The sequence below is a fragment of the Aspergillus niger genome (assembly GCF_000002855.4).
Source record: "Aspergillus niger supercontig An08".
In the NCBI taxonomy this organism is placed as follows: domain Eukaryota; kingdom Fungi; phylum Ascomycota; class Eurotiomycetes; order Eurotiales; family Aspergillaceae; genus Aspergillus; species Aspergillus niger.
This window is the reverse complement of record NT_166524.1, coordinates 1,074,543-1,089,137: the sequence shown is the minus strand read 5'-3', so window position 1 is coordinate 1,089,137 and position 14,595 is coordinate 1,074,543. Positions and strand designations below refer to the sequence as shown.

Genomic DNA, 14,595 nt, shown 5'->3' with positions numbered 1-14,595 from the left:
GCAGCAATCACGAGGAGGTAGGAGAGGAATGCGTTGAGTCCGCTGCGTGTTTTCGAAAGAAGATTAGGCATCGCGCCCCAGTCTTTATATGACAACCTCGCATACTCCTGTTCGGGATATCGGTCCTCAGGGGAACCGGATCGGCTTCCATGGCTCAGCATACAAAGCTTGCTAGCATGCAAATTGGGTTGACTTAGGCTGTGCGTATACTCGGGTCCGGATCTTAGTATGAACCGGGAAGTTTATGGAGCAGGGTTCAGCCTAGTTGTCCATCGGATCTCGCAAGAGTAGAAGCCGTTAAGGGTGCCTGAAGCACGACCACCAATGAACGGGGCCATTGTGGGATGTGTCAGCGGATCTATTGTCTTCAGGGCATCCGATCAGCCACGTTGATCCGCAAGTGGATCGTGGATGAAGATGCAACCGATCTAGCCCAATTGCCGGATCGGGGAGATAGCGGAGCCCCCGTCAGCTTATCCCCGCTGACTAAATAACTCCGCTGACTTGTCATGGATACCTCAGGCGAGTCCAGCCCAGATCATCCAGACTATCGGATGTTAAAGTTTGCAGAGGCCAAACCATCACATCGTAATTCAGTATGCGGATAATGCTGTCGTCGGATCTGGAGGGATCTACAACGGTTTATTGTCATGTGAGTATGGAGAGTGGATGCTTGCCTATCCCTACTTCACATGCATTGTAGTAGATTAGTGTACCAGATCGATCTCCAGGATCCACAGAATCAGGAGATATAGTAGATAACCCAGCATGCCGATGGTTGTCACCCCTATAAGTGTTGGGCGTGGCTGCTTTCGTATCAAGGTAGCAAGTGAAGCGACCCTTCCCTTATGTGCTGTTGAAATGTTCGAATTGAGCCACTGTAATCAGCGCCAGCAGTACCTAGAGTGACTTCAATGTCACGATGATCTTTGTTAGGTTTGTGGGTGGGTTTGGCTAATACCAGGTCCTCGAAGGGGGGAAGACTGGGCAGAGTCACGGTCTTTAGTGAAGGCCACATAGACAAAGCGTCTAGCTTCTACGCCGTGAACAATAGCCCGACAGTCAATATATATAGCAACGTCTCCACTTCCCATACCATGGAGCACGTGCTCAGTAATTAGGAAATGCGAAAGGACCATCTAATCAACAGCCATAGCCGTATCTACCATCATCATTTTATGACCATTCATCTTATGTACACTCCATATGTCCACCAGTATCTTCATCAAGCATAATACTCCTCCACCCACTCCTTAATCTGCTTCACCTCATTATCAACCACCTTCCTCACACCCTCATTCGCATAGTAATCCTCCATATACAAGTCCGAGCAATGGAACCCGCCCGGAATAATCTGCACGGGTTCGTTCGCCGTGCTAACCAGCGGACCACCGGGCCGGAAAGTGCTCGACACACCGGAGTCGCGCCAGGGGTCATATTGCCTTCTCAATTTATTAGCATTGAGTTTATCTTCACATCACATTCAACGGAAATTAGGGGGAGACCTACCCGTTCGTCCAGATCAACCGCGTCGTGTTGCGGGTCATATCCCATCCACCCGTCCAGCTGTTCACCGTAGCGGAGTTTTTACCCTTCGCGCTGCCGTACGTGTAGCCGTTAACTTCGGGGAAGTAGAGCGGGCATTGGCGTTGCCAGTAGGAGGCGCTGACGAGCCGGGGCACAATAGTGGAGGTTCCCTCGGGGGCACCGCTGGATCTTTGTTAGTGGAATTGTTCGTGTGTTATCATGAATGAGGTAAGGGGTACGCACTCCTGCCACCAGAAGAAAGGCTCGTTGCAGAGGAACCATTCCCATTGGCGGTCGACAGGGTTACCCACGGAGGTGTCGGTGAAGATGGGGCTCGAGGCATTATAGCTGTCGAAACAGGCGACGCTCCATTCGTCGGTCCAGTAGCCGTAGCTTGCGCAGTCTGTCACTAGGTTAGTCTGGGAGGATAAGGGAGAGGAACGAGACAAGAGATGGTGAAATACAGTTAGGGAGTATGGTTGAATTGAACCAGTTTGCGTAGTTGGCCAGGGCCTTTTCAAGTCCGACGCCCTCGGGGCCGGGGGTCACTGCCGCGCCGGCTTCGACACCCTGTGTCCGTTAGTATATTGCTTCAATCAAGAGGAATCTGGTGGTAACTCACCTCGACAGCATCACAGAACTGGAAGAAGGAAGAGTATCCTGTGACAAAGTCGTTGTCTTGCCAGAGGTACGGTCCGTTGGGCAGGACACTGTTCCTGTCAGAAAAGCTCGTCTATAGACTTTGAAGTACTCACGCGGCAAAGTCATCGTAATGCTCAACAGCTCCCAGACCAAACAATTCTTTGAGCTCCTGCTGTTCCTTGGCAGTTCCATTCTTCCCAATTTTGTCGACATACTCGGCTACCAGAGACACATCCTTGCTGCAGTTCTGTGCCATACCTTGCTGAATGGGGTAGAAGTATTGCCACTGGCTTGGTTAGCTGCAAGTATAGATAACAAGAGCAGGCTACACCTACAAAGTCATAGATAGCCTCCACAGGCGCACTGGTGGCATGGTAAGCCCAGAACGTTCCAGGCGCGATAGACTCGGTCCAAGCCGTCAAGGCACCGCTGTATGAGCCACCGACCATGACCCAGGGCTACGTTGTCAGTACCTATCAGAAACATAGAGCGGTGAAGGTAACATACAGCATTCTGCGCATTGCTGCGGCTGCTATTATCGAACTGCAGCTTTACCGTCTCGGCGAAGTAGGTCATGTCCAGAATGGACTGATCCAGTGTGAGATACTGAAGTGTTTCGGCATTGAGCACCTCATAAGGCGAAGAGTCGCCCCAGTAGCGGTCTAGATTGGGGTCGATCAGCGAATGTCTTTTTTCCATGGTAGCAGTGACACTCACGTTCAATGAGAATGACGGCACCCTGGATCTCCTGCGCATAGACACCAGTGAGAGTATCGTTGGTGAGATACCCCTCATAGCCATCGGCAGAGACCTCTCCAGGGTTAAAGAGGACCACCTAGTTTAATCAGCAATGTTCCTCATGATTGCGGACCTTGCCACCGGCTAAGTTTCAATATGGCCGGTCATAAGACCAAATGTCAGAGACGCACCGGTGACCCAGGTCCACCCCAGTATTCAGTACTCCACCAGTACCGCTGGGAAAACGTTCCCTTCTCCGGGTTGTGATGGTCCAGCAGCTGCTCAAAATAAGCCTCACCCGTAGTCGCAGCCGACTTACTCGAAGCTGGCCGAGAGATAGGCTTGGGCACAAGACGGGGGCGAGCAGCCTGGGCCAGAGACGCCCAAGAGAGCGCCAGTGACGCGGCAGCGACAACGGAGAAGGAACGCATTGTGAGCTGTCGAGGGGAACAGAGGATCCTACAACCACAACAGACAAACTGGCTCGAGAGAACGGCCAGCGCCGGAGGAAACGAGCGATTTATGTCTGCGCCGGCACCATGGCGTGAGCGCAGCAGGAACTCCGCTCCTGCTAGGCGATACTACCTTACTCCATTGCATAGATTAAACCAGGCACGGCATGAGGAGTCCGGCAGGGACGAATCTTGAGCGTGACTGCAGAATTGATTGTTGTGCACCGTCGGAGAGCGTCGGGGCGGCCGGAGGGGGTGGAGCCTGCAGATGACATCGTCAGAAGATAAATGGATGAGATGCTGATGGAGGTGAGCACATTGGAGGCTAGACTAGACACTTTAGTCTTTAGTAGTGCCGGCGCCGCGGGGACTCCGGCTGCAGTGCCATCGGAGGTGCGCCTGCAGGAACGCGTGATAACGAGGAGAAAGAGATTGCAAGATTGCAAGATAAGGCGGAGAAGTAAATTAATACCGGGGATGGCAATGGCATGAGATTGGAATGAAATAGAATGTGGGATGCTATGCTAAACGGTGCATTTGAATGCAGTATCTATAAATGGAAAATACATTGGAATACAAGTGATAAATGACTCCTTCTGCCTCTCTTACAAGTCACCGTCCTCATCCTCGGCCGTTGTCTTTCCCTGCTTGTTGAGGCGCGACATCTCCACCTGCTCCCCCCGGCCAGCACCGCCGGCCGTCGACATCGCAATTGCCTGTCGTCCCGTATCCGAAGACTCGAGAAACTCGCGCAGTCGCTTCTTACCCTCCACGAGTGCCTGGTTCGATGCAGCCTCCGTCATCTTCATGATCGGTCCCCACAGATTGAGCTGGTACGTCACGTACCCTGCAACGAGGCACACAAACAAGAGGAAGAAGTAGGCAGGGTTACGAAGAACTGTGCACAGTTAGCCATGATCAACCCAGAACCCGAAATTCATAGTGCGAAACTTACCAGCCACAATCTCGTTCCAGCCAAGCGCCAGAAGAATGCCATAAAAGTACAGGGGCACCTGCGTCATGCCGCCGATGGCGCTGCGCTTGGCCTCCACGTACACTCCATCCGCAGCCTTCTTGAACCGCACCGTCAGCTCCTGCCGCTTAGACTCGCTGAGAATCGTCATCTCCTCTTCCAAGCTCTTGCCCTCCTCCTCGTCTACTCCACCGATCGGCGGCAGGTCCTCCTCATCGGCCGCAGTCGCAGAGCTTGGCGTGTGCCCAACCCAGCGATCCAGTGGCGGTGGTGCAGAGGTCTCCGCCAGTCGGAACCGTGATAGAAGGGGAATCAGGGTTAGCGTCGACTCGCGCGCACGGGTGTAGATGCCCTCAATATCATCGGTTGGCCGCCAGATTCGGGGAACACCAGCGTCGTCGTAGCGGAACTTGTCCTCAAAGTTCTCGCGCAGCTTCAGCAGCAGATTGCCCTCAACCATCTCTTCGTCAATCTTTGCGCGCAAAACACCCCAAGATTTCCGGCGCAACCGCCACAGCCCTACATCCACCTCCTCTAGGCTGGCGTCGAAGCTACTGGCGCGGTCGGTGAATCTGCGCTCGGCATCGAGCACGGTCTCCACAAACACATTCCATACACGGTCCCAAAATTTCTTCTCCGTAGGCTTCTCTCCCTCTTCCGGAGCGCCACCTCCGGCCCGTCCGGACCCAAGAGCATTGAACTCGAGACCAACCGACTCGCCCAGGCGAGACTGCACCCAACGCTCGACCCGGCTGGCCAGTCGTCGCATCTCCTCGCGACGCAGCCGTGCGCTCACTTCCGCGAGTTCCTTCTCATACAGTGCCAGCTGCTGTTGAGAGTCACTCCAGGCGGCGCCCTCCACGGCCGTTTCGTGCGCAACCTCCTTGAACTTCTGCACTGCCTTGGTCACTTCCTCGTTCACAATTTCGGCGAAGTCATAGCCAGTGCCCTTCTTCTGTCCGGCCTTGACAGCACCCGACACTGCCTCGCTGAACTCGGTAATACCAGACTTATGGGTCGCATCCAGCTGGCCCTGGAATAGAGCCTTCAAACGGGTATCGATCTTGCTCTCGAGCTCGGCGCGTTTGCGCTGGTAAACTCCTTTGTGGTACCGACTGGCTTCCGTTTCGAAGCTCTTAAAGGCCTTGGACCGCGAGGCCCGCATCGCCGCTCCCAAGCCGCCGAGGATCTCCGGTTCCCCGAGGCGAGCCGCCTGCGACTGCTTATCCTCGAATGGAACGATCGCCTCGTCAAATGCAACCATGACCTCCCGCAGAATTTCATCACAGCGGAACTGCGCAAGCAGTTCCTGCTGAGTGGGGAGGTCGAGATCCTTATTGTTCACAATCTGGTCCCAGATTCCCTCCGCATAGTGGGAAAAGCCGTCCGCGGGAATGCGACGGTGGTACTCGGGGAGGAAGACGCCTCCATCGGAAAACTCGCCCTTGCGCGCATCCAAACTAGGGTCCTTCTGTCCTTCACGGAAACGCAGGCTCAGCTTCTTTGTCTCCGCAACAAACTGTTCTGGCTGGTAGCTCTTGTGTGGGAGACCGTAGAATTGAAAGTCGAAGTAATCATGCACTGAAGAGTGTTCCAAACCGGCAGGCTTAGAGATCGAGTCCCAGAGGCGTGACATATCCTCCATCAGTGTCCGCTGCAGGTTCTGGAGAGGCGTGTTGCCGACAAAGTCACGAATGACGAAGAAGAGAAGAGAACGGTGGCTGGTACTATACGCTAAGGGTCAGCAAAAAGCATGAGCAACACGTAGAACAATATGCGAAACGTACGCCCTATCTTTCAGGAAAAGCTGCATGTTAACTTCAAAAACGGTCTTCAACAAGCCCATGTTGGCACCCTGATACAATCCAACCTGATGCTCCCAGATATTGACAATGAGGACCTCACTCGTTGCAAGCGCAAACAGGGCGCTTTTGCGCTCAAAGTCCTGGTCCTCTCCACGTTCGCGACCATCAGTACCCTCAACATCCATAACCAGGATGTTGTCGGCCATTGATGAGTCGCCGCCATTCTTGTTCTTGGACATCCAGATACCCTTGGTAGTTTGACGGCGTTCCAACTCTGACATTACGGAGAACTGGGTGCCGAAAAGGTGGTTGAGCAGGGTCGACTTTCCCGTCGACTGGGAGCCGAAGACGGATATGAGGTGATAATTGAAGCCGGCTGGTGTGACATCCTCTAAGGTAAGATACTTGGACAGATTCGCACTAGAGTAATTGTAATTGTTAGCTGATGCGCCGTTCAAGAGCCCCTGAACAGGTGATGCGGATGACGGAGAGTCGCATTCTGCGTAAACCCCTTGAGACTTGACCCCAACGTCACAAACAATCACCTTTGTATTGGGACTCATAGACAACCGGAAGAACCTACTTGAACTCCTTATTTTCATCGATGACCTGCACCCCGTGCTCATATGCTGTCTTGTCGCTGCTGCCGTTGCCAATGGCGGCAAAATGGCCATTGGTTGCCATGACGGAATACGTCAGTTGCGCTGCTGCCGCAGAATGGTCTTAGAGCGTAGATTCCGTGCTGGTGAAAGAGTATGAGATATGGGATAGTTGTTCTGTTTCCGGGGGGGTAGGATGAGACGACGGACGGGGAGCGCCGCTGGGGACAACGTCAGATGCGGAGAGCGTGGCGAAAGTGAAAGGTAGGGGCAGATAGGTGCGGGATGTAAAGGTAAGGGGAGAAGGAGAAGAGTCGAGACGGATGAGGTCAAGAGAGGATCACCATGGGAGACGGGCAATCACAAGACTACAATGGATCCACACCGAGGTCTGGTGGAAAGCGAGTGTGAGAGGAGAGCTGGAAGAAGCCGGGCAGGAAGGAGGGCAGGAGGGCTTCTAGTCCGGGCGGTGGTCACTCTGGCCAGCCTCAGGAGTTGATCCCCCGTTGCCAGCCAGTCTGGTCGCCTGAGCCTCCAGGCCGCGATCGTCTGATCCCGCCTTAAACCACTTCGGGCTAGTCAGAGTCCGTGATCTGGGCAACCGGATCGGGGAGAAATGGATAGATCGGATCGTCTCTCTTGATCTACCCCAACTATCGGAATATACAATTATAAAACCTATCTTGCAGTCAAGATATTCGAGTAGATCATTCAATCATATTCAACGACATACCGAGAAGTGAGAAGAGAGGAGAAGAAATACAAAAGTCTACAGACATTTCAATACAAATACAGATACATGGATATAACTCAAAAACTCCGGTGCAATCCACCACCCTGGCGTATCAGTCCCGGATGCTCCCGCTGATGCCCGCGCTGCAAGATGGTGTTTAGACATTATGAACGATTCCCTGTCCAAATTCTGTTTTCGCTTCGTTTTATCCCATAGTACACAGCAGCCAGTGTTCCGGGCCTGCTACACAAACCTCGGTAGGCTCGCTTTTTACTCGGTCAGGACACGAGTGACCAGACCAGTGGCAACAGTGCGACCACCCTCACGGATGTTGAAGCGCTGACCGGCCTCGGCGGCGACGGGGCGGTGGGTCTTGACGATCATCTCGACGTTGTCACCGGGCATGATACGGCGGGACTGGTCTCCGTCGGGGAAGCTGAACTCAGCAGCCTCATCTGCAGCAGACAAAATTAGAACCTGTTCTCTCGTAGCGGAATGTAAAACGATATCACTTACCGGCAGTGCGGATGAACAGCTGGGGACGGTACTGGACACCGAAACCGGTACGGCGACCACCCTCAGCCTCGGTCAGGACGTACATGGAGACCATGAACTTGCTGTTGGCCTTGGCGCTGCCAGGAGCGGCAATGACCATACCACGGCGGAGATCCTCACGGCGGACACCACGGAGAAGGAGACCGGAGTTGTCACCAGCACGGGACTCAGTGCAAGACTTCTTGAAGGTCTCAATGTCGGTGACCTTGGTCTTGATGACCTCGTTGGTGGTACCGATGATCTCAACCTCGCTATCACGCTTCAGGAGACCACGCTCAACACGGCCGGAAGCGACGGTACCACGACCAGGGATGGAGAAAACTTCCTCAATGGACATCAAGAAAGGCTTGTCAAGGTCACGCTGGGGAGTGGGGATCCAAGTGTCAACGGCCTCCAGGAGAGCGTCGATACGCTCGGCACCGATGTCGGGGCGGCGGTCCTCAATGGCGCAGAGAGCAGAGCCGAAGATGATGGGGGTCTCCTCACCCTCGAAGCCGTAGCTGCTGAGAAGCTCGCGCATTTCCAGCTCGACGAGCTCCAGCATCTCCGGGTCATCGATGGCATCGACCTTGTTGACGAAGACAACGATCTTCTGGACACCGACCTGACGAGCAAGCAGCAAGTGCTCACGAGTCTGGGGCCTGTTGATAGCCAGTGTAAGCACATATACTCAAGGGGGTTATTCTGTTGGGGTTTCAGCGTACATCTGACCGTCGGAAGCGGCGACGACAATGATAGCACCGTCCATGTTGGCGGCACCAGTGATCATGTTCTTGATGTAATCGGCGTGACCGGGGCAGTCGACGTGGGAGTAGTGACGAGCATCGGTAGCGTACTCGATGTGGGCAGAGGAGATGGTGATACCACGCTTACGCTCCTCAGGAGCCTTGTCAATGGCACCATACTCAAGGAACTGAGCGAGACCCTTGGAGGCCTGGTGCTTGGTGATGGCAGCGGTCAAGGTGGTCTAGAGGAAACGTGTGAGAAGTTTTCGGACCATATCGGGGAAAACATCAACGCAGCGAGAGGGGAAGGAATTGTGGTCTAACCTTGCCGTGATCGACGTGACCAATGGTACCTATGAAATAGCGATGAGTAACTGCATTGATGGATAAGAGATGATGATGGCAACCTACCAATGTTGACGTGAGGCTTGGTACGCTCGAAAGCGGTTGCCATACCACGGGCAGCCAGCTTGTCGCCGAGGAAGACATGCTGGATGGGGTTGACAGCGCGGGGGCGCAGCAGGGAGGCCCTGCTAGAGCGGAAAAGGAGGTTGGCAGATCTGGCGAGGCTGGACATGATGGCTACCCTGCGATGGAAACACAACCGGACAGGAATGGGAACAGGAAGAGGACGAGCTGAACGGCCGGGAAGTTCGAGCAGCGCTTCTTGTTGAGCCCGGAAAAATTTAGGGAGGCGCTGACTCAGCCGTCGACCAATCACACCTGCAGTATTGCGGAGTCGCCAGGGACGAATAACCTTGAAGGTTGGAGATACTTAGTGTATACCAGGTACAGGCACAGCAGACCCTGAAGGGCTAGTTATTAATGACTAGTTTTGATTTGGTTCTGCTTCTTCTTTTCTATAGTTCTTTTTCTTTCCCCATCTTGATTGGATCCAGCTTATGCACTGTTCGTGTCCCCGAGTTTCCGTATAGCTTAGCATCATGTGCCCCATACCCCGACCTGACAGCTCCCAACTCATACTGTCGGAACGGGAGCTGCAATACAGTATCAGACCCCGCCCGACATGCTAATAAGGATGCACACCATCCTTCAGTCGGGTAAAAATATATATCCCATACAACAGTGGTTGGAAAGTTTGCTAGAACATTTCCAAGCACCGACGATAAACAGTGGTCCGTTATATGTACAGAACCAATACCACTCAAGGCCGTCAATAGTATACATACTTAAATCCATCAACCCATCATGCTTATATGACCTCTCAAACATCCTTCTTCACCACCAACACCACATGTTTGCCCGGCTCCCCTTCCATGGGTCTAACTGGCATCGCCTTGGCCTCCCGCACCGTCTCCATCACCTTGTCCATGAGGTTCTTCACTTCCTCCACGGTAGGCGATCGCTTGTGCTTTTTTCTCGTCAAGATCAGCTCCACCTTCCGACCCTTCTCGAGGAAATTCGTGAGTTGCTTTAAGCGATGTGAGAGATCATGGGCGTCAATGGCCCAATTCAGTTCTAGCTGCTTAAGACCATCCTTGGCAGGTTTCGCCTTTGCCTTTGCTATTTCCCGCAGCTCGAACTTGTTTACAACCTTGCAAATCGGCACCCCATCCCCACTACCCGGTGACACCTGCTGCAAGGTTTGACTGGAACGGTCGATTTGTCGCAGAGCATCCCGAAGGCTCACAGGAGGGTCAAGGCTGTTGTTTTCATTCACGATCTGGACATATTGTGCTCCGATCTCTTCGTCGAGGACGTATTGCGGCAGGGCGCGAGGAGTAGCTCTTGTACGAAATTTGAGGAGAGGACTAGTTGGGCTGTAGGAACGAGAGGGGACTTCATTGATTCGGGGACTGAGTTGGAAGAACTGAGGTCGAAAGGCAGGTTGAGGAGTGAGGAGGATCTGGCGAAGAGCCCGTGTCGGAGGGACGAGACGGCGCATGTGCTTCATTTCCACAAAAGTGACAGCGGCGCTGACACCGACAACGGACGAGGAGCGGGATTCGGATGGATTGGACGAGGGCAGAGATCAAGATCGGGGACGGAAGAAGCTGGGAGAGATTAAATTCCAACGGTCGCTATCATAGGCTGCAGGGAACCATGTGGTGAGGTCAATGTCCGGGAATGAGGCCGGCTGAGTCTGGCTGCATGCGGCGACCGCCCACCAGCCACGGGGAACCTCCAACGCCACAACTTGAGCCAGTTGGAGCCCAGGTTAAGCCAGCAAGTGGAAGCGGAGCCCCCCATTCGTTTCAAAAAAAGACCCTGAGAGGCCAAGAATAATTAAGAACAAGTACTAACTGGCCTTCATTTGCCTCTCCGTGTCTTCCTCCTCCTCCACCCTCATTCTTTCTTTCTCTCTTCCTCCCTCCCTCCCTCTCTTCCGCTCGCTCTCCCCCTATCGTTCTCCTTCCACTCGTTGGTCGGTCTTTTTGCTTCCCACTGTCTTTGTGGCCTGCACCGGAGGCGCCCGGTCGATCCTATGCTTTCTCTTCGTTCCTACCGTTAATCGTCTTTCTTTCCGTTTACTCCAACTCGGTCGGAACCCGAGAGCGTTGTCCCCGGGACCTAACGCTACAGCCTTTAATTAGTACTTGGCCTTGTCCGCATGTCGACTGGTGTTGACAGTCGACATACTCGAGGTACATCGTCCTTTTCAGCGTCAGGTTCTAGACCTAGCAGGCGTTCGGTGTCGCACGCTTCCGAACCCGCGATCCCCTTAGTCGCCTTGGACAAATCGTTTGGCAGATCTCGTCGCAGTTTCTCCCACATGATGATGTCCCAAAGCCAGCGCTCCCGCTACCTGAAGACAGGTGCCATCGTTAGTGCAGTGCTTCTTCTGTTGCTGTGGCTGTCGCCGTCCAAGCCCGCTGTGGGCAACTTCGGATCTCGTAAGTGCCCTCCACCCCCCTATAACGGGGAAGTCGACTTGGACTGACGGCCAATTTCCAGAGCCACCATTGAATGGCGTCGCTCCCCTAACTGACAAGTGCACGAAACCTCATGACCCCTCCAAGCCTCTGATCCAGTATGCGCTCATGATCGACGCTGGCAGTCAGGGCTCTCGCATCCACGTCTACCGCTTCAACAACTGCGGCCCCACTCCCGAACTTGAGAACGAGGTCTTCGAGCAAACCGAGAAGAGACAGGGTGGCTCCGGACTGAGCGCCTACAAGGAAGATGCCGAGGGAGCGGCCAAGAGTCTGGACCCTCTGATGCAGGTGGCTCTCAAGTCCGTGCCCGCCGACTACCAGTCTTGCTCTCCCATTGCCGTGAAGGCCACCGCTGGACTGCGTATGCTTGGTCCCGAGATGAGCCAGAGGATCCTGGAGGCCGTGCGTACTCGCCTGGAAACCGTCTACCCCTTCCCCGTTGTCTCCCGCGAACAGGGTGGTGTGCAAATCATGGATGGCAGTGACGAGGGTGTCTATGCCTGGATCACAACCAACTACCTCCTCGGTAAGATCGGCGGTCCGGACGAGACCCCTACCGCTGCCATTTTTGACCTGGGCGGTGGTTCCACTCAGATCGTTTTCCAGCCCACGTTCCCCAAGAGCCCGTCGGGCGGTATGCCCGAGCACTTGGCGGACGGTGACCACAAGTACTCGCTCCAATTCGGCGGTCGTCACTTCGATCTCTATCAGCACTCTCATTTGGGTTACGGATTGATGGCTGCTCGGGATGCTGTACACAAGGCGATTGTCGATGCCAAGTTGGCCGCCAGCCCCGTTGATATGTCCTGGTTGAAGCAGCCGATTTCCAATCCCTGCATTGGACCTGGTATGGAGCGCGATGTCGAGTTGACCTTCGACAATGACCACCCGCTCGCGGGTAAGGTGACGGTGAAGATGGTTGGCCCGAAGCAAGGCGCTTCTGCGGCACCTCAGTGCCGTGGCTTGACTGAGAAGATCCTGAACAAGGATGCTGACTGTAAGCTGGCGCCCTGCTCCTTCAACGGCGTTCACCAGCCTTCTCTGGAGAAGACGTTCGCCCGCGAAGATGTGTACATCTTCTCCTACTTCTACGACCGCACCAAGCCCTTGGGCATGCCTGACTCCTTCACCTTGGACGAGCTGCACCAGCTCACGTCGACGGTCTGCGCGGGAGAGCCCGCATGGAACATCTTCGAGGGTGTCGAGGATGCGCTGCCCCAGCTGCGCGATCGCCCCGAGTGGTGCCTGGACTTGAACTTTATGTTGGGTCTGTTGCACACGGGATACGAAATGCCGTTGTCGCGCGAGGTGAAGATCGCGAAGAAGATCAAGAACAACGAACTTGGCTGGTGCCTGGGTGCGAGGTAAGACCCCTTAAATTACTTTTTGCATTCACGTACGATACTAACGAGTGATAGTCTGCCCCTGCTGAGCCAGGAATCCGGCTGGACATGCCGGGTGAAGGAGGTTTCCTAGACGAACAGACGTTAGGTGATGCAGCGACGACAGTTTAATCCACCTTGCGCATCTGCGCTTGGACGTATACATGTCTAATATCATGCAAATAAACTAGATCATTGACTCAGTTTTTTTCGTTCCCTGTGTATTCTTAGACTTGGCTGGTGTTTGTTTGGGTACGATTATTATGTTATGCTTGATCTATGATACCAGAGACTGTATGACATGTAGGCCGAAAACCACTTTTGTAAAACCACTCCTTCGAGTATGCCAAAATGCAAATAACCCTGAGAAAATCTATAGTAGCGACCAACTTTTATAAACCAACAGGTAACCCAAAGCGCCAACCCATGCAATCAGCAAACTTCCTATATCTCCTCGATCGTCGGCTTCTTCTCCGCTGAAGAATCCGCATTCCCCATCAGAGTATCCAGGACATTCGAGTCTTTTCCAGACTTCGGCCTCTCAGGCAGGACATGTTGATTGTTCTGGTCACCCTTTGACTCGACATTATCCTCTTCGTCATCATCTCCCGGCCGCTTCTCTTCTAGAACACCTAGTCCCAGATTCTGCACACTATTAGCATCCCATCCGCCAGATTCAGGAATTATATAGTCCATACCATTTCAATATACCGCCTCCCTTCCATATCCTCATCATCATCATCCCCATCCAATTCCAATCGCACATCCTTGCCCCTTCCCGCCGCAATCTCCTGCTCGAGCTTCTCATTCGCAGATTTCATCTGCGGCAGGAAAGCCGATAGCCGGGACAGCAAGTCCGGGTTTTTATTGATGCGGTGGATGCGCGGTTTAGGTATAGCACGAATGCGCGGGATATCGTCTGAGGCAGTTGTGGTGGGTGTAGATTCTGATTTCGTAGTCTCCTTCTGGTTTACTTGCTCTTCTTCTTCTTCCTCATCATCGTCGCTGTCGCTGTCGCTATCGCTAGACCCAGACGAGGATGTGTAGTCATCGTCGTCATCCTCATCTTCTTCACGGCCAGTGGTGGAGGTAGCGGTGTGTTGGAGATGGTCGTCATCAGTGGGGGAGTGTTCGCGCCGATCGAGATCGCGAGCGGCGGTAGTGGTAGTGGTAGTGGAGGAGGGATCGGCTCCCAGGCGCTTCGTAGTGGAGGGCATATTATTGCTTCAATAATGGAACAGAAAGAGGGTTGGAAAGAAAAGTAACAGGAGTGGTGGTGATTGAAACAGGATCGACTGAAATCTGCGGGCAAATTGGCGCCGCAGTGGGGAATCCAAAGGCGGGATTGGCGGGGTCAGCCAACTACTCCTAGACTAGTGTAGGACTCCTTAGTTAGTTGGTGACTTGACTTAGTGTAAGCAGCCTTAATGCTGCTAACTATGGAATAGTAGCTGACGCCATGACACCAATCGATCTGGCCAGTTATCCGCCTGCATATGTGAGCGGCAGGCACGCTGGGTGGCTGTGTTGGTTGTTGGTCACTGTCTGGAGAGTAAGTAGTACTTAG

General features: G+C 53.8%; 6 protein-coding genes across 6 annotated transcripts; 1 reads left to right on the top strand and 5 right to left on the bottom strand.

Moving 5' to 3' along the window:
* Positions 1–1,225: 1,225 nt before the first annotated feature.
* EPR (endoprotease Endo-Pro-Aspergillus niger) lies at positions 1,226–3,338 on the bottom strand (the record flags this gene model as incomplete). The annotated part of the gene is made up of 10 exons (XM_059749004.1): positions 1,226–1,442; positions 1,510–1,710; positions 1,771–1,930; positions 1,992–2,097; positions 2,150–2,237; positions 2,283–2,455; positions 2,505–2,627; positions 2,677–2,831; positions 2,887–3,004; positions 3,099–3,338. 10 exons carry the CDS (start codon positions 3,336–3,338, stop codon positions 1,226–1,228), a joined length of 1,581 nt encoding a protein of 526 aa, XP_059603985.1.
* Positions 3,339–3,964: 626 nt separating this feature from the next.
* Positions 3,965–6,821, bottom strand: An08g04480 (uncharacterized protein; the record flags this gene model as incomplete). The annotated part of the gene is made up of 4 exons (XM_001392529.3): positions 3,965–4,257; positions 4,315–6,059; positions 6,120–6,557; positions 6,721–6,821. 4 exons carry the CDS (start codon positions 6,819–6,821, stop codon positions 3,965–3,967), a joined length of 2,577 nt encoding a protein of 858 aa, XP_001392566.1.
* Positions 6,822–7,739: 918 nt separating this feature from the next.
* On the bottom strand, positions 7,740–9,326 carry An08g04470 (uncharacterized protein; the record flags this gene model as incomplete). The annotated part of the gene is made up of 5 exons (XM_001392528.3): positions 7,740–7,924; positions 7,986–8,665; positions 8,729–8,991; positions 9,074–9,102; positions 9,161–9,326. 5 exons carry the CDS (start codon positions 9,324–9,326, stop codon positions 7,740–7,742), a joined length of 1,323 nt encoding a protein of 440 aa, XP_001392565.1.
* Positions 9,327–9,974: 648 nt separating this feature from the next.
* On the bottom strand, positions 9,975–10,664 carry An08g04460 (uncharacterized protein; the record flags this gene model as incomplete). The annotated part of the gene is made up of 1 exon (XM_001392527.1): positions 9,975–10,664. One exon carries the CDS (start codon positions 10,662–10,664, stop codon positions 9,975–9,977), a length of 690 nt encoding a protein of 229 aa, XP_001392564.1.
* Positions 10,665–11,321: 657 nt separating this feature from the next.
* On the top strand, positions 11,322–13,122 carry An08g04450 (uncharacterized protein; the record flags this gene model as incomplete). The annotated part of the gene is made up of 3 exons (XM_001392526.3): positions 11,322–11,604; positions 11,666–13,010; positions 13,065–13,122. 3 exons carry the CDS (start codon positions 11,322–11,324, stop codon positions 13,120–13,122), a joined length of 1,686 nt encoding a protein of 561 aa, XP_001392563.1.
* Positions 13,123–13,472: 350 nt separating this feature from the next.
* Positions 13,473–14,245, bottom strand: An08g04440 (uncharacterized protein; the record flags this gene model as incomplete). Its single annotated transcript, XM_001392525.3, has 2 exons — positions 13,473–13,673; positions 13,727–14,245. 2 exons carry the CDS (start codon positions 14,243–14,245, stop codon positions 13,473–13,475), a joined length of 720 nt encoding a protein of 239 aa, XP_001392562.1.
* Positions 14,246–14,595: the final 350 nt, after the last annotated feature.